Source organism: Bombus affinis, chromosome 12, assembly GCF_024516045.1.
Source record: "Bombus affinis isolate iyBomAffi1 chromosome 12, iyBomAffi1.2, whole genome shotgun sequence".
NCBI lineage: Eukaryota > Metazoa > Arthropoda > Insecta > Hymenoptera > Apidae > Bombus > Bombus affinis.
In genome coordinates this window covers 7360936-7380664 of record NC_066355.1, presented here as the reverse complement: position 1 = coordinate 7380664, position 19729 = coordinate 7360936, and the positions used below count along the sequence as shown (strand labels likewise).

General features: G+C 43.1%; 1 protein-coding gene across 6 annotated transcripts in view; it reads left to right on the top strand.

Annotated features, from left to right (window-relative positions):
• Positions 1-19729, top strand: part of LOC126922520 (calmodulin-binding transcription activator 2) — a 40456-nt gene that overhangs the window by 11197 nt on the left and 9530 nt on the right. For 5 of the 6 annotated variants that reach the window (XM_050735153.1, XM_050735151.1, XM_050735149.1 and 2 more), the window contains 5 exons: positions 9853-9944; positions 17368-17556; positions 17643-18041; positions 18338-19096; positions 19364-19699. In XM_050735153.1, the coding sequence (XP_050591110.1) occupies positions 9853-9944; positions 17368-17556; positions 17643-18041; positions 18338-19096; positions 19364-19699 (1775 nt within the window). Of the gene's footprint in view, positions 1-7067; positions 8756-9852; positions 9945-17367; positions 17557-17642; positions 18042-18337; positions 19097-19363; positions 19700-19729 lie in introns of those variants that run through there. The other variant, XM_050735154.1, reaches the window with a different exon arrangement.

Genomic DNA, 19729 nt, shown 5'->3' with positions numbered 1-19729 from the left:
CTCTAATAAAAGTTTTCTAGCAAATTGGAGATCTCGTGACGATGTGCCTCGCTTTATGTATTGGTAGATTAATTAAAGAGATAAAACAAAGCGAAAGTTTGATGCATTTCAGAACACGAAGTACAATGTTAGATGTATTACGTTAACGTTATAAAATAGCATTGTGTACCAAGAATGCGTCGTTTGATGCGTGCGAGCCTCTATTTTTTCCACGAACCGCTTTATTATTTCAGCGTTCCTTTGGTTACTCGTCTCGTTTCAATAAACGAAGAGAACACGTTACGGTGAAAAATATTCTGCATTTTGTGCAGAACACCATCGAGCTTCATAGGACGAGCGGGCTCTTTAATTCTTCCCCTTTAAGACCCGCATTTAAATTTTAAACGAAGCTCATCGATCAAATTTCGCCGGGAATCAAAACTATTTAAGCCCGCATGAATTATACATAGTTTATATTAACTTCTACGACAGAGGAGAAACAATTACTCGAAGCTCGTCTTAATGAATTTTTAACATCACAATGGGGGGTGGAGCGTGTTAAGTGTTTGTATATCGTTCTCTAACGAATTGTATGCATATATTTAACTACTTGTCAGGTCTGAAAATATCTCGCGCGCTCGCCGAAATAAAACGATATTTAATTACATTGAAAGTTATGTTATTTTTTTTTTCATTTCGCGATTCGGTCGTATTTCAAGCGGAGTTTAGACCAAAGATCTTGCTGTTTTTATTACGCCAAGGTTGAGTTACTCGGAGCAGGAATCTGGTTAAACTTTTGAGAAAAAAAGATCCATTTCCGAGACCTCTTTGAAACTTTTTTTTTTTATCCGGCTTACGAGAGCCGCGCTATCACGGTCGTATAATTTTTCTTCTCTCTCCTTCTTCCTCTTCTCTTCTCTTCTCTTTTTTTCATCCTGAACTTCGACGTCACGTGTTCCATTCTTTCGTCGTCAAAAGCTGCCCCTTTTTATCGCTCCCTGAAGTGACTTGCTTGTTCCACGTTTCCAGAATTGAATATATGCACGCGGTATGCATATGCAGTCCCAGTTACACACAGTCGTTGAAATACAGTATGTACACGTAGCGTGACAGAAATATACGTACTCGTGTTCAATTCGTCTCGAAACATTTTCCATGATGCGTATTTGTGCATGAGTCAGCAGGCTGATTAGTAACAGACGATAACTATAAACAGGATATAAATTGTTGGAAAACGCGGGTAATATGCTACGAGCCTGTAAGGGGAAATAATTTAAATATTTCTGGTGCGAAAAATATGAGAGAGGTTTAGATGGCTCGATGAAATATACGAGGAGCTATTTTCATTTTCTAGTTACACGGTGCCGGCGTGGTGGATAGGGTGGTTGAAAAAATGTTTTGCTTCGAATCCACGCATGTATGTAGGTCTGTATAATGCTTTTACTGAAAGTAGGACGACCGTTTCGATCTTGAAACCACCCTCTTCTCGACTCGCTGGAATTTCACGATTCGATGCTTTTTTGAAACGTTTCAACGTCGCGCATATATACCGTTGTCGCGATCTTTTTTGTAAAATATCCAATATAAAACAAAGCGTTCTTTCGCCTTCGACGCGAGAAGAGAACCAGATAAATGAGAAATAAATAGAAACAGTTCCATGAAAGTCGATATCGACGCGAGTTTCCATGTAATCGCGGCTTCATTATAGTTTTAGACTCTGACATAAACTTTCTTCTAAGTGGCTTAGGCGTAAGTTTCCTTGAAATTTTTTATCGAGCGAAAGTGGCTATCGACGAGTTACGTCTGCAAAGTAGATTCAGACTTCCATACGTGTCCACTGTTTGCCTTACGCTAACTTATCGAACACATTCTGTTGTATAATAAGCGGTATATAAGCTTGAATTTTAAATAAGACCTTTAGGTGATCGCATTAAGTCCAATCAGCCAGCTCTATACCTATGATTTTAATCGTCTTCCCGAAGCAACAACTATATGCAATTTCTGTTAGGAGGAGGAATTCTATCTCCTTCCCGGAAACCATTGCTAAACAGGCTGTCTTCCTTATCGACTGGTGTCACAGTCCAGTGTGAACATTGTAGAACTTGAGTTTGCCACCCTCCATTGAAACAACCCCCCCGAAAGAACTGCACTCTCGCGGGTAAACTCCGCTGGGGATAATTCGTAGTTCCGGTAATATCCGCCAGAGCGGCGATTCTGTCACCTCTCCATACTTTTGCTTCATTTACGTAGGGGTAGGGCGACCTTACGATTTTTGTTCCCTCGAGCAAAAGGTCTTTCCACTATTTCTTCCCCCTTTATCGATTTTCCCCGGGATTTCGTTCCTGTGTTCGAAGGTCGAACTAGCCAAGCAATCGCGAGGATCTCGGATCGTAATTTCTCTGTTGGTAGACGACGTCTGATCGTCGAAATTTAGTGGTTCGTATCTAGAAATTACTATCCTCGTGCAAACGCCGGAATGCATCCCCCGAACAAGGCGTTGCTGGTTGGCTCTCCTGTACACATATATGCCTTATATCAACGTCTCTTCTAGCCTATCCTCGACTATCCTGACCTATCCGATTCCTGCTGACTGGAGTAGGTATCGACCCCTCGAGGTGTAGGTACCAATCCTTCTTTTCCATCTGTCTGTCTCTCGTCTATCTTTTCTATTCGTCTTTTCTTCCACGAAATCCCGCTGGTGACCTTTCCAATTCTCTATCCTCCCGGTACCTTTAGTCTTCCTACGTGTTTTCCTTTTTGCCTTGCTGTTTCTCATGCTGTCCGTCTTCGTTCCTTCCTCGTTCATTTTCTCGAGGGGATCCTAATTCGGGACGTTGCGTTTAACGACTATAGGCTACGACTTAGTTGTTAAACGCGAGTCTCGTGGTCCCTGGCAAGAAGTACCGAAGCAACTCGACGAATCCGAGCACGAGCTCCTTCGGACCCGGCGATCTTATTGATTGTCTTAGCTTTCCTGCCGTCACGCTCTCTCTCTCTCTCTCTCTCTCTCTTTTTCGCTCTCTCTTTCCCTCTTTTACTTCGCCTGGTCTGCACGGGAATACTTGCACACATAAAGAGACGTTCTCGTTCTATTCTCTGTCCATCTCTGTTTGGCCCGCACTGGAATAGGTACACAGGAATTTTCTTTTTCCCTCTCCTTTCTCCTCTGTCTTTTTCCCTCCCTCCCTTTCTCTCTTCTATCTCACTCCCCTCTCTCTCTCTCTCTCACTCATTCTCAAAGACTCTCATTCTCCCAACCTTTCTCTCGTTTCTCTTGTTTCCTTCTCTTGGTGGCTCGAAGAGCTATCGTCGTCGCCGACTAACGACCGGCGACTTACGTGTCCGGCTAACTTTGCCTCGTGTTCGACGAAACGGAGAGGCGATCTACGTGATAAAGGAACAAGAGGGATAAAGGCCACGAGGGACGAAGGGGAGCCTGTAAGGCGAAGTGAAAAAGAGAAAGCATGGAATTGAAGGATGACCGAGGGAGAGGAACACAGTCGGTGAAAGAGAGGGGAAAGGGAGAGATAGTTGGACAGGAGCCTCTGCCAACGTTCTATTTAAAGCCGTGGGGGTAGCAGCAGCTAGCTGACTGGTAATTTACGAGCTTATACCAAAAAGTTGGACACCTTGGGGATGGCTCCGCACTTTGACACGTGACCTACTTTTATCGGGTTACGTAATTGATCGTCTCGCGCCTGCCCCGTTTGCGCTTGTGAAATCTACGAGACCGAACCCCCTTTCTCTTTCTTTTCTACCCTCTTTTCTAATTTCTTCCGTTGCTATTTTTTTTTTATTTTCCCCCGACTCTGCTCTCTTTTTCCGCGATTGTTACCTTGATCTTTCAACTTATTCCTTCGTTTCCATTTGTATTCTTGGTTGCTTCCTTCCGGGAAATCCAAACTTTTCCTTTTCTGCGATCTTCTTATTTCGTCCTGTTCTTTGATTGTTTTCAGGAACGTTTTTGCCTTCGTGCAACTTGCATCGAGATTTTTGTGGCCGATCGGTTGTATCGATTATGGAATGAAACGTGCCCTCGGTTGTATATTTTCTGAAATTGTTTTAATCGAATTTTGGTAATTTAGCGTTGGCGAAAAAACTCATAATAGGGGTGCATTATGCTTTTTAATTCAAATTACTTTTTCATTCTTTAAGGTCGTTACACACAGCGACGGGGGGATGAGCGGGCGACAGCTCTATTTATATCGCATTTAACACACGAGGAGACCTTTGGGTTATTAGCCCTTTCAGCTTTGCGTGCTGACCTAAATGACGTGCAATTTAAAATTCGTGCGATATATTGATCCTCGCAATGTTACCTCCATGCCGTGGATTTCTAACAGATTTAATTATTTTTATTTATTTTACTGAAAGCTATTAGGAAACTCGATGATTTATAACTGTTGTCCGTGTGCTCCCTCTCCGTGAAGAGCACCTTCTCTATCGGAATGTGAATGCAATTCTCAAAGCGGCGGTTATTCCACGTTCTTCTATAGCCAAAACGATAAATCTGTCGTAAACGAATACAGTTATGTGTAACGTTCCATTTCGATGGCTAGTCAGAAATTATGGAGCATACGAGTAAACTCGGCGCGATACCAAAAATTAGTTGGCGGTCCAGCTGTAGGAGACAATAGCGATCATCCCTGGCCATACGTTGGTCGCAAGCTCGGCAATCATGCACCTTATGCGTTCCACTTTTGGCCTCGTGCTTCTCTAAAAATAAGCCACGGTTTCTATTTCCTTTGATCTCCTGCTTTCCCATTATTCCTCGCTACGTGATACAGACACGTAGACACATAGGTCGAAAGTTCGAGCACGTGTAGATCCACGCCGGATTGTTTCATCGCGTGACGAAACATTCGGTAGTAGGTGGAAAGAAAGAAGAATGTGACGAAAGGGAGAACATTTTCATCCCGTTAACAGAATGACATCGTTATCGAGGACGAAAAACGTAAGCCTGTGGATTTATCGTAAAATAATAAACACGTCTGTTTATAAGTCGACACCGCGAACAAAGGGGTTGGTCGAGGATGAAGCTGTCCACAGATATCGCAGAGTTATTTCATTTCGTTATGTCCCTCGTTACGAGATCCGCTCAATTACCAGTTTCTGGATAAATTACGAGCTTATGCGAGAAAATGTACGACTCCAGCGAGTTGCGAGTGCCAGCCGTCCGGTGCTCCACTGCACATGCTCCACACGTGTATCTGTGTAAACAGACCATACACGTTTCCAACAGCCTAATTCAGATCTAACGGGTTATAAACGTAAATTCACACGTACACAGTTTGGGGGCAGTTGTGTGCGTGAAAGTGCCGCTTAAATCCATATAAATTCGTGCCCATGAATCCATCCATTAATCAGATTCGCGATAGAGGGACTGGGGCCCGACGCCCGAGTGATTTCAAGCCTTCCCCGTCTGCTCTCTTCTGCTCTCTTTTCACCCCTTCTTTCATTTTTTTTGTCTTTTTTCTCGCCGATATCTATAGGAAGCCCACTTGCAGGGGTCACTAGGAGATGGCAGCACTTCCATTAAAATTCGACGCGAACTTTCTGCGAGAATCCGATGTATGCTGTGTCATGCCCTGCTTATAGCTCTATATAGCCTAGCTTGCAAGTCTCTGCAAAGGTACGGCTGTCATTGTACGTGTGGAAAATACGTGTGTAGGCGCGAAGGCAGTCGGCTATAACCTACGACGAGTCGTAGGTTGTGAGTGGAATATGGTTTAGGGGGTTGGTAAAGGGGGACGAGGAGAGATTAGGGAGCTGCGTCTGTATGTGCCCAAACGGGCAAATCTGCTCAACATTTTTCTCCTCCCTTCTTTTTTTCCCTCTCCCGGGGGTTCGTTCTTTTACATTTCTCTTTTTTCATTTTCAACTGTTCTCGATTTGTTAACTGGTAACACGTTCGATTGGGAACCGTACTTTTTTCTCTCTTTTTGCCTTCGCTTGGAAGTTCCTACGTCGAGCGCAAATATTGATGGCACCTCGAGGAAACTTCCCCATTGGCAGTGGGTAGAATGTCAGGTGTTCGATAAATGCTGAATCACTGCAATTTTGCATTTTTAAAGTCTTGCCCCTTCTGTCCTAGCCTATTTCTCGCAGACCACGCTGGAAACAGCGTGCACTATCCTTTTTTCTTTTTCTTTCTCTTTTTTTTATCCCTCCCTTTCCTTCTTTTCCCTCGCTTCTTGATTTCCACGGCGTAAAGCCGATTTATCGTCGAATTCGGGCGAAACGTTTCCTCGCTTGTCCCAGTTAAACTGGCTCGGCTAATTAAAAAGAAAAAAGGAAGGAAACGAGAGAAACAAAAAGACACGCAGGAAAATAGGAAAGTTGCTTCTCGCAGCCGCCAGTATTCGTCTATTCTTTTCTTTTTCACCCTATCCCGGGATAGCTTGCACCGCGAGCGGTTCTCGAGCGTTCCCGGGGCAAAAGCCAAAGCCGTGTAAATCCTACGAGGGAAAAAGCTTGCACGATCTGGAAAAGCACGAACGAAAAGGGAGTCTTTAAACGCTCATATAGGAATTATCCTGCATGGCGTTGTAAATGCCGCAGGAGGTTGGATAACAATCGATTATCATGGCTCGACACGGAGCAACACTCTGTGTTTCCAGCGTGCAGGATGATCCTGCGTCGAGAACAGTAGGAGTAGGTAGAGAAATGTACGCTTAGGCATTAATTTGCATTCTCGGTAATCCTTAATTTACAACTCCGCCGGAGTTTTCCAGAGGGTAGCATCGGCGAGTTCTCCGTGGAATTGGCTCGGTGTGCACCCACACCTTGCCGACCAGGAACACGTAGAAGAGGGCGGCTGTTCGGCGGTGGGGGTGACATAGTGGGGTGAAGTAAGTGGGGTAGTGGCAATGTGAGTAAAGTGGGGAGGTTGGATATTGAAGGTGCAGCTGAAGAGAGGTGGTTGAAGAGGGGTCGAGGTAGATAGAAGGAAAAGGGATTCGGTGAACAGGGGCTGTGGCTGGGGCTGGATAGTCGGACTGGTCTCGATGGTGGGGAATGAATGCTATGAAATGGCGGAATAGGAAAGGGGTAGGGGACAGTCGTGGAAGGACGAGAAGAGGGGCGATGGACGGAGGTCGAGAGTCGCGGGTTGGCTCACTCTGCGGCTCCCGCCGCTCGGGAGCAGACACGCGGGGCCAAAGACTAATTTGAACCTATTTTATTAACAAAACAAAAACATACATATTTGTAAATAACACTAAATAACACGAAATACACACGTCTCCTAAAAGTCTCTTTACCTACTCTAAAAAAGAAATTTCTTAGACCTCTGTAAAAACAAAAGAACAAACAAAGCGAACGCGGAACGCAAGCGACAAAGTAACTATTTCCAGCCCCTAAGCGAATCGTTACGAAGCCTATAACGCAAAAAAGAGAGAAAGGATAAAAGGAGAAGAAATAGGAGAGAGGACACGCGAGGATAAGCGAGGGAGTAAAGAAAGGGAGATAGAAGGAAGGCCTATTTTCTGAAGCTCTACCACTGGTGGTATCGGCAGGAGAAAGGCGCGCGTGCGAGAAAGATAGAAAGAGTGATAGAGAGGAAAGAAGGGCGGAAGGAAAGGAAGGAAGGAAGGAAGGAAGGAAGGAAGGACGAAAGGGAAGCAAGGAAGAGAAACGACGGAGGAAGCAAAGGATTGAACGCGGTAAAGGCGATCGTAAAACGCGTCAGCTGCGGGCGAATCTCTTTTTAAGTTCTCTCTGTACTGTGTGACCCTTACATTATTTTGTCCCTCCGATAGGGACAGGTTCAGTGTTGTAACTTAGGATATAAGAAGAATAAGAGCTCCTGGAACGCACAACAGAAAAAAGAAAGAGGAAGGAGAGTTGGAGAAAGAACGAGAACGAGACGAGTGTGTGTTTGATTTGAGAGGCGAGGACTCTAGCAGGAAGAAGGAAGCAAGGTCGAAGAGGTACAGAGAACTAACTAACTAGGAGATAGGGTGGACGAAAAAGGAGAGAAAGAAAAGAAGGTTTGTGAAAGAATTGTTCCGGGTTATTCGCGAGTATAGAATACAATGGGGCTCCAGGTTTTTATACTAGTACGAAGAAGTATTTAAAACAAACAGAGAAGGAGAGACAAAATTAAGAGTTATATTAGCAAGGAGAAGAAGGCGAAGATTCAAATCTTTATCGCGGTGTTATTTCCACGCGTTCGCCTCCACGTGTGTCGTCCATCAATCCGAGTACGTCGCGTCGAGTAAAGTCTGCGACGTTCGTTGTGAATAATATTGTCTCTCTGTGACTCTTGATTTCTTTTCGATCAGCGGGCTGAAATTAAATTGACTTTCGAACCGAGGATAGGGATTATTTGAAACGGACAACCTGGCTCGCGTACACGATTCTTTGGGGGATATGTCCTGCCGTTCTAAGGGGAATCACCACCCACGTGCACGAGCCTCACGTAGAGGACAACGTCAAGCGAGTCGTGTTTCCATCCTAGAACCCGGCAGCAAGCTCTCCTGACAAAAAGAGTGCCGCCGTAGCTTGTCACGATCTAGAATCGCGAACACCGACCATTGTCGAGTCGCCATATCAGCCGCACACTCGTCCAAATTCACGAGGAGCCTGGGGATGCCTGCGAGAGCACAAAAACGATCGCGCTACGCGTACGTTCAAGGACGATGACGATCGGCCACGATCGGTAAGATCCAAGAAGCGGTCGCTCTGACGAGCGCCACGGAAATGGCGGGCTACAATCATTCGAATCCACAGCGTGTCGTCTATCACGCGACCTACCCGACGCCTCTCGCACCAAGTGAGTCCTTACGTTTCTTTCGTACTACGAGGATTAGAAGGATATATTCCGATCGTCGCATATACACGTTACAACTCGACGACGAGGAGCTAAGAGCTTGATGCTGCGATTGCATTTTTATTTTAAATATTTCATTATCCTCGCGATACTTGAACGATGCAATCCTAGACACTTCCATGGTGATGATTTCATTTTTTTTTCTTCTTCTTCTTCTGGCTTCCGCACTCGCTTTGAAATATTGTTGCTTTTTTCAATTTCCATATCGTTATGCTGGATGTTAGAAAAATGCAAAATACGCAGAAGGTATCGGCAATAAATTACCAGACACCCGGGGAACTACAGCTGCACTGCCGGTGGTATCAATAACATCGTAGGCAAACCTGTGGCGGTAGACCGAAATATTTCATCCAACGAACAGCCGTTTCCTTAATGTCTTGAAACGTCAATACGCGTAATTTATTAGAACAACTCGTAACGTCAAGCAGTTTGCGTTTAGCGAGGATACACCGACTTCTCCGTGAGTTAGAAACTGTTTTATTCGTTTTCCAGGGACCGTGATGATATCGTTATATTTCACTTGTAATTTTTATCAACATAGTTCTAGATTGATAGCATCTAATGAAAACATACTGCGTTATTCAGAAAATTAGAAAAGGGGAAAACTCTCCTTGGCACACCGCATTTTGTTTTCTTTTAGAATAAATTATGCGTTTTAAATTCCCGGGGAGGTAATACTATGCACGTGAAAAGTGCATTACTTTTAAAATTATTGTTCTCTTGCTCTCACACACGGGTTAGCTTACGATCGATAACAGCTTCGATCCGTTGCATATGAACATGACTAATAATATGTTATGCAAACGTCTAAGCTTTCGTCGAAATAAATATGCGAGCACGAATTACGATAACTCGCGTGATACCGGGAATAATCAGATTAGTGAACACTCGAATGATAAAATTAATCGAAAACTTACGTACATTACCGAGACCATTAGATTATTGAATCTCTTTGAATTTTCACAACTATTTCACCCTCACCTAAAAATCTCGAATTATCGAGAACGCTTTTTCATCGTGTTCGTTGTCGTTCTGTTTAGATGGAGATCCGATAAAACTTCCGGAGAATTTGGAGACCTTGCCACGAGCTGAACATTTTCCAACTCAGAGGCACCGATGGAACACCAACGAGGTGAGTTGGTAAACGATTATTTTTAGCTTGAAATTCTATAAAACCACTCGATGCTTGAACTTTTTCGGGCGCCCATTAAGAACAAAGAAAAAGAAAAGACTAAACTATACGGCAAGCTATATACTAGCGGAGAAAATGCAACGAAGTACGCGAGCGAAAAAGAGGAGCGGGTTAAAAAAAAAGATAATGTCTCGGTCGAATTCTAACAAAAGAGCGTACAGTTTCCTAGCAGCGCCAACTGGATATACATTTACACGGCATTTCAGTAGGCACAACTGGAAAGTAAATAGCGACGTCGCAACGCCGTTGGTGGCTCGTACGTAGCGTCGGTGGTTAGAGAGGATAGATGCTGTCCGTCCGTGTGCAAGCTCACATCAGTGTGCAGGAGTGCACATACCAACACGTGGAGCACCGTGCACTCGTAGGTGTACCGATGTAGTCCACTGCTACTCTGACCCCGGTCGGCCTCCGATCAATAGCTGGAGCCAGCTAGAGAGCTCAGCCGAGCCGAGTTGAGTTTTCAGTTCCGTCGAGTCGAACCGAATTGCGAGCCCGTGTTTGCCCCATTGCTATCCTTCATCGACGATAACTCTCCTTTCATTCGTTCCTCTCTTCGTCTATTTTTCATCCGATCTTTCGTTCTCGGTGTTTCCCCTCTTACTCCTCTTTTCTTTCAAGAATCCCCCTCCGAATAGGCAATAACAAAAGCAAAGGTAGCGACCATTCGATAAACTAACGTCGAATCTTTCCATTATGTTTGCTTCTTGATATTGCGGCTGAGATTCATCTCGTGGCCTAGGATTATGGAAAGTAAAAGTATCGATCACAAAGTTTGATTTGTTCGTCGAGAGGAATTTCGGCTTGTTTTGAAACGATCGAGGGGTCTGGTCGTTGAAGCGTGCAAGTTGCCTCTTCTTTCGCTTATCTATTGCGGTGTAATATGCATCGCTAATGAGGTCAACTCGAGCGCTGCATCATCTTTTTATATTACCTATCGTTTGAATTTTCACGTTGACGTAACTTTGACGTGAAATTATTAGTATTATAAATATGAACGAGTCGTGACGTTATAGGGTCTCTTGGAAATTCGAAGCGGGAACAAAGTATCGCTATTAATATTACGTCAATTCATTTCCCTCTCGATCTTTTTTCCGTCTTTCTCTTTTCTTTTTTTCACTTATCTAGGGAGAACCGCGGAATGGATGAAAGCCAAGCACATTAGCGATTCATGCTCTCGAAACTATTCATAGGATGAAGTTCTTAGGAAGTTAACGTAGCAACTTTTTGTAACACGAGAAAGTTTATACCATCTTGCATGCAGTCGAAATCCCTTACCGGGCGACACCCGCCGTGATCTTGTTTTCTCGCCTTGCTTCCTCCTCATCCATTTACCCTGGTTCCCGTGTTGCTTTCGTCCCTACTTCAACGCCATTTCTCTCTACCGCTCTGACAGCATACGTGAGTACGTCAGAGTGTTCATCATCATCGGACTTTGCATCCTCTTTCATTTTTCATGGCTGAGCATTGAGAATTTCACGAATAATATATACTGGAACGAGATAAATGGAGCGCGGTAAACTTGCAGTCTACTTTTGATTGCACGGCAACTCCGAGCAAAGATTAACTAACCAACGGGTCAACTAGTTGGAAATGGAAATTCAGTTTATTCGATTGACGTAGCAAAGAGCCCATTGTTCAGACCGTTGCCGGGGTTGAATTTTTATTGACCCGTTGCCAAATTCTAAGTTGTTATTGGAGACAGGTCGCAATCAAGTCTAAATTTCAAACGAGCATAAAAGTCGAGCTCTACGTTTTGTTCTGTACCGAAGCGAATCAATTTCGTTCTCGCTGCTAGAATTCTTCCGGCGAAACTTTCCCTATTAACTTTTTTAATAGCCCCGATTATACAGGACTGGAATTTATTGCCCAGAAAATAGAGAGACGTATGTAGCCTCAGGTTGCTTCATCGATTTTTTCCCTCCCAACAACATCGCCAGGCTTTACGTATTCTCGTTTTCCCTTCGCATCCAAATCGATGTCTGATAACTTCCCAAGATTTCTGTCGTGCTCATTCCACTCTTCCTATCGTTGCCTGATGAAATCCCATTTGTAACGGAGCATAGAACGCGGTGAATATATTCCGGCAAGCAGAATTATAGTAATAATTTTTAACACATACCTATATAGCAGAGAAGTAACATCGTTTGTTTTGCACTTCTGCCATCGGTAATGAGATTTAATGACGTTGATTTATTAACTGGTAACCGACCACAAAGAGAAATAAGTATTTGAAATCTGGAACACGAAATAATACGTGGATCTCTTACGTTTATCCGTGAATTAGAACGTCACTGATTGTTCTACTTACGTGATTTATAATATCGTACGTGATATTACTGAGAGTATGATAAAAAATTGACTACTCTCTAGTTTATTCGAGATTCGCGTTATCCTATATCTAATGACTTGCAAAAGTATTTCAATACTTATGGAAATATCTTATGCGTTATACACTAACATTCTGAGATTTTATTACATTATTTAGATTAGATTACCGTGATGACACACTGTGATTGTCACGATTGAACTGCTGATATTCGTGCATTTATCAGAAGAATAAATAAGCAAAAATATATATACAAAATATCAGAAGTACATATTATTAAATTTAGGAAATAAAGCGTTTTCTCATTCAAGGCTTGTTTATCTGCCTTATCTGTATTTGCATAAACATCTGCAGTCCAATAACATAGCAAGTGTTATACTTTAGCAAAACTGTATATACGATAGAGCTGCGCCCAACTTTTTAACTGTGACTTTTTTCTTTTTCAATGAAATCCGTTTTTGTAACATTCCGGATTACAGTTGGATTTTTCAGTTTACGTTGGTGCCGGTGCCTTCGTTAGTTTTCTGCGATAACATTTCGTTTAATTGATGAGCATACGGAACCGCACGGACTATCTGTAAGCGGAAATCGATCCGAAAACAATGTTTCTGTTTGCTTATTGATTTCCGATTGCAGCAGAGTATAAATGCATTGAATAGCTACAGTTTACCTGGCTACACAATGACAGTCGGCGCAATTAAACGTTAGTTTGCACTGCCAGTAATGCAATTTCCGCTTCGACCGTTTTTCAGTAAATTGTATTTGGACGTAACACCGAAATTGATTTCGGCAAATACGACTATTATTATTGTGAAGTTAATATTTGCTTATTTCCGACTGCGTTCGTTTCAAACTTGCTGATTTTCAAGCTTTCGCCCGAAATCAAGAAAAATTAGTTACCAGCTTTTGATCATCGTTCGTCTGATTTCAAAAGAAAATACTCATTGCCTTTTATTTGGAGCGCTACAAAGTATCCAGGAAATTGACTAATTTTTCGAAGCAATCAGTGCGTGTTTGCCTCATCAGTTGTAATTTTTCAGATGTATATGGCGGACAGAACAAAGTTTTAAAATCGATACACTGTGAAGTTTTTTTTTTTAGTAACTATCGTATTAAACATTTTCTATGATACTGGTAATAGTCGTCCATTTTGTTATATATATTATATTTATTCATCGCACTTATCTGACATAAATCAATCCTTTTTTAAAATTCCAATATTTCTCTATCTTTATTTTATAAACTTCCTTCGGTGCGCCACTGTATTTCGATTTAGACCACCGTGGGAACCGAATTCCGAATCGAACGATTTCGCGGTTTCGAGAGAATGTAATTTCGGAGAATGCAGTATTTACGTTTATTGAAATTGTATGTCCGCTGTGAAGCTTCTAGATTTAGTAATAATAGCATTTTATCATCGTTTTCTCGCACATTTTGCAAAAATGTCACTTACATAATTTGTCAAAGAGGAGATCGAGCACTGAGAGACTCGAGTTGCATGGAAAATAAGCGAGCTTCATTGGGCCGACGTCACCAGTCATTAAAGCGTCTCCACCCTGTTAGGAAACTCTCAAGTATGTTTCGATATTGTTGACGAGAGTTTTCGGCTTGACGTTGACGTTCTTACGTCGCGTGCTCTTGTCGCTTCTTCCCGTCTACGTCTGAACAAATACCGACTTATACTACTGACAGAGACTTCGAACTTGCAAGCCATTCTCAAGTGACGTTTATTTTATCATAGACTGCCTCGTAAATACAAAGCTGTTCTGAAACATTTATATACTCGTGACAAAAATTGTTATCGACGAACAGCGTGAAACTACTGTCTGTCGATAACTGTCACAAACTACTCGTACGTCACTCGGTTTACGAAACACAAGCTTTTCGTTCATCTTCAGTTATTTTCTCTGTTTGTCTTTTCTCTATCTATTGATTATCAATTACCGCCGAAATGTCTCTGGCACGTATTTGTAAGTGGGAAGCATTGGAACGACGTAACACCTTTGTTTAGGGTGTCGGAAGGAGGGTCGATTTATCGGTCCTTTTGCATTCGTAAATCAAGGAGAATACATCCTTTCCGGTAACACGCGGGACAGAAGGTGTCTCGTTTACGTATCCGCTAAACCGAATACAGGAATCTATGGGCTCTTTTATCGTATCTTGAGAGATCTATACGGTCTTTGTTCAAAGAGTACGTATTTCGACCGACCTTCTTAGATTAATTTGTTACTTGGATTCGTTGCGACACAATGTTAGCACGTATGTGTATGTGACCTACCAGAAGTGTGTCCTTAAAAAATAAATTAAAAGAATTAAGAACGAAAGAAAAGCTTGATTTACACGAACTTGAATATTAACTACGCAATTAGATGTAGTATCACGGTAAAAATTTTGTGAGTCTGACTGGCGTTGCATGGAAGCCGACCTTGCACGCAACATAACGATATGCACTGTCAGACGCCGTCTTTCAAGTTAAACTATTCTCCACGTTGCCTGACCCATTTCACGTCTGGCACGTTGCAAAATATGGCAACGCATAGAAAATCAATTTACGTAGCTGCCTCGCGTGAAGAAGATTTCGTAGCTGATCCCCGACTGATAAAATAAGATATTAGGTAGGTTATTAATATGTAAGAGGAATGTAATAATTCCACTAGTTTCTTACGTAACCGTTATCGCAAAATAGAAAGCGATTTCGATTCTATTCGAATGAAAAACGAGCATCGATTATACGATTCATCCATCTTGAGTCCCTCTCTTGACCTTTTCTACCATTGATCAGTGGGCTCGTAATTATAGCTAAAGGGATTGGAGAACGTGTTGGCGAAATTCACGGCGAAAATCGCCTTTGGAAGTTCTAGTTTCTGTACGGGTGACCGCGCAATGTATCCCCGACAGAATGCAAATGATCAATTAACCAGTTGTAAATCAATGCAACATAGTGGGCAAGCTTTATCTAGCTTCGCTGTCGGCGCTTGGCTGGCCTAATGGTTGGCTGTCGGGTGTACGCCGGGCTCTTATTCCGTTTTCCCCTCTCCAGCCACTCCAGTTACCCGTTCCGCTCATTCTCATCCATCCCTCGTTAAGAATATTTATATCCAGGCCACGTTCGCTGGAGAACCTTTGGAAAGTCGAAGGCCCACCCATGGGAACGGTGCAAAGATATTAAGCACTCTGAACCATACTTTGCTCCTCTCTCTTTTTTTCCTCCTTCCTTTCTCTTCTTTTTATTCAGCAATTACCTTTTTCCCAGCGAGACGAATGTTCCTCGGTAATTATTACGTCTACCTTTTTTTTTTTTCGTATTATGCATTTTCAGGGCGACGGTTCCACGCTAATTTTATTACGTAACTGGACGCAACGTTAACGAGCGGCTCTGTCTCTACGCGTCCAATAGGATCGCGTCCTTCGGATGGAACCGCGCCACAACCGAGTGCAATCTTGACATACCTCATTTGAAATGTACGATTTGTGGTTTGAGCTTGCCAACCGAGCAACCCCAATCAGAAACCATCTATCGGTATAAAGTGTACGCGAAATTCCTCGATCATTGCGGTCGTGTAGCTTCAATTATCTCACGGTATCCGTGCTATTCCGAGCGCTACGTCGAAGACATTTGCAGAATCTCACGGAGAGATCCCTCAGCCGTTACGAATTATCACGTTGAATTGATCGCGGGCGAAACGCTTTTCGAACGATAATGACACGCGAAGCGCTGGCTGAACTTTATATCAACACCGTGAATTTTATTGCCAGCCACCTTTCTACGGTTTGAGCGAATCAGTTGCAGTTTGGCGTTCGATTTGCATTACGCCACGTGAGATCGCGTGCCGCACACTTTCTGCCCCCTGCTGCTTATTTCACCTACGAGTGTTCAATTTTTTACTCGAAGAGGCTGCCTTCCTCCCACTCTATCCTCAGCCAGTGGATATTTAAAAAAAATTTATAAGACCGAATTCTTTCTAATTTCTTACGTACCCCATTTTTTCTCCCTTGTACACGACTCGTAACGTTAGCCTTCTACCTTGCATTGCATGTCAACTTGAGGCCACGTACGGTGCGGAAAACGACGTGTCACGATTAAGCAGGCAAAATCTGTTCGCCGGTAATTAGATTTTTTCTCTATCGTGCAAGCACTCGAGTTCCTTTTCTCTATTATCATGCGTTCCGTTTCAAAAGTTGTACTAGTTGGTTCTTTGCGCGGAAAATCAATAAAGAACCGTATAATATCCGAGTTGCTATTATTAGTAGTAGATAAACATGAAGGAAATAAACACGCGCATTACTTTTCATATCTATGAATGTAACTAGGCTAGAAAACGCTCTGCACGGAACGTTGAAGAATTTTTTATATTGGCCAGGAAGAGAGATTTATGGGATAAAGAGTTATCTCTAGCTACGATTTCTTATAGTGACATTTGGTATTTAAAGCAGCACCTTGTATACCCTATATCATTCACACTCGATCTGTGTTATATGTAATTATTTTTATATTCAAAATGAATTTTATTCATCAAAGAAGGAACATTTGAGATCTTAACAGCTAAATTCTATCGTCAGAATTAACAAGAGTTGGGGGAATTAGCCGACGAACATATCTCTGGTATCTGAATTGATTTATTGCTCGACCTGTTCAGATTAACGAGGTCTTGTTATATTTTCTTGTATAATTTTCAAGATCTAGATTTCATTCGAAAGATTTCTACCACTAGTCGCGAAATATCCGTCTCGTTTTGCGACGTTCGTATCTTCACGAAGATGAGAATCGAAGGAAGATGGAAAGATGTATCAGCACGATTTGAAAAGTAAGCGAAAACCTTGGACGGAGCAGATGTCAGCGAAACTGACTGAGAAGTGTCTATGTGCTCTTTCGAATTCGCATATCCTACTTCAATCGAGATTGTCTTATCCTCGTCATCTGGAGGAGTTTGCAGTTGCATTGTCATAACGTGTCGTGCATACAGTACCAGTTTATGACACAAATAAAACGATGTACGAGGACTTGCATAGATTGAAATGCTTTGGTTTTGTTATCAGGAAATTGCTGCCATCTTGATCAGTTTCCAAAGACACGCGGAATGGCAAAGTCGGGAGGTAAAGGTACGACCTCGAAGTGGTTCGATGTTACTGTATTCGAGAAAGAAAGTCCGTTACCGACGGGACGGTTATTGCTGGAAGAAACGGAAAGATGGTAAAACTACACGAGAGGATCACATGAAACTGAAGGTAGTTTTTTCGTTTATGGATGAAAATCGACGTGCATCAGAATGGAGTTTGATAAAGTGAGATTTGCTTGTTGGATGAAATCTTAGGTACAAGGAGTCGAGTGCATCTATGGCTGTTATGTGCACTCGGCGATCCTCCCGACGTTTCATCGGCGATGTTATTGGCTACTACAGAATCCAGACGTCGTTCTCGTTCACTACTTAAACGTTCCTTACCCGGACGGTGATGCAAAGCTCGCGGCGCTGCCACCGTGTCTCGCACTGCCGCCAGACAAGAAGGAGTGGACGCGAGACGAGCTGGCTTCCCAGCTTCGACCCATGTTCCTCGGTGGAGATGACGATCCTAATAATCCCCATCTTACACAACACTCGAATCATCCCGTCGACATGATAGTTTCTCAATTATTGGACAGACAGAGAGCATCTTCCACTTCTTCTACCACTAGTACTCAGCTTGCACCTAGGAGACTAACACCGGACAATCAGGTACGTGTTCGGTGGATCTGAGTGCTGTGCTGAGATGAGATGACGATTTTTGAGAGCGACGATAGAAAAATTAGACTCTGGATATTTATGCAAATTCATACGTTATGTACGTCTTCGTACCTTTAAATGTCTCATAATGGCGTAAAAATCCACAGTCTAGCGATTACAATGATAGGTACACGTATATTGATCGACAATACCATATCTACAATTCAGGTTCTCATTTTCTACATTCTCGTCTTTGTACTGTTTTTGTTCGATACTTGTTCCTATTTAATATTCGTCTTAATAATCAGGTTTCTTCGACTACCGGAGGTCAGCAATCGTCAACAACAGCCTCACCGGCTCCTCGCGTATACTCAAGACATTCCCACACGGCTCAAAGCCAACAACCGGCTCCTCTAGTTTTAAGTTTGCAACAAATCCAAGGTGGTGGCGGTCTTCTAATTCTCAACAGCCAACCGTATCACCATCAACAACAACAACAACAACAGCAGCAACAACAACAGCAGCAGCAGCAGCAGCAACAACAACAGCAGCAGCAGCAACAACAGCAACAACAGCAAAGTCAACAAGTGGAGATGCAACAGGTTACGGAGCAACAAATTGTACAACAGACGAGCGTGGACAGAGAACAACAGACCCAACAGGAAATAGACGCCCAAGAAAGTATGGATCGTTCTGCGGTACAATCGTTGCCAATCGGTGGCACAGGTCCCGAGGTCACCGACTTCGCCGAGACCTTGGATCTCAGTCAAGAGGATATTCAGCGAACGTTGTCCGCCAACATGGTTCCACCGTCTCCGTCGCCTTCTCCGGCAGACAACAGCATGATCAATCCAATGGATTTCATCGATTCATCGGACGATGTTCTAGTTAATTTAGACGCGTTTGACGTATTCGGTGACCTACCCGAGCTTCACGATTTCGAAGCTGAACAGACTAAGGCTGAAGAAAGAGGCGGATCTGATAATGACGTGGGATGTCATCCTGGAACAACCGTCCATATTGCGGAGTATAGTCCGGAGTGGAGTTACACCGAGGGTGGTGTGAAGGTGAGTTTCATGTATTTGATATTAATTCAACCTTAGTCCGACGCATATTGGTTCTTTCTTCGAATGCAGTTGTGTATAATTTGATTGAAAGTCACGAAAGTCACTCGATTAGAATATATCTCTTTTCAGTTGAAAGGTAAAATTCCAATGTATGCTGGAAGAATTTTCGAAGGTTAATACAAATGGGAGATGATGCAACGTAGATGCATTTGCTGAAACTTAGAAGTTAATCAAGAAAAAGCAGCGAAAATTTACTTACTGTTTTAGGTATTGGTCGCTGGTCCGTGGACTGGTGGGAGTAATTCTCAATCTTATTCGGTGTTATTCGATGCGGAGCCGGTTGAAGCGTGTTTGGTACAACCAGGAGTGTTGCGGTGTCGTTGCCCAGCCCATGCTCCGGGAATAGCATCTCTTCAAGTGGCGTGTGACGGCTTCGTTGTTTCCGATAGCGTTGCTTTCGAGTATCGTCGGGCACCGACATCCGAGCCTAGTCCGGAACGAGCTCTTCTGGATCGTTTGGCGGATGTGGAGTCCCGTTTGCAAGGACCTGGTCCTCCATCTCCCGCAGCTCATCTAGAAGAGCGGCTAGTGGCATATTGTCAAGTCAGTACTTTGTTTAGCTAGCACCTCCAA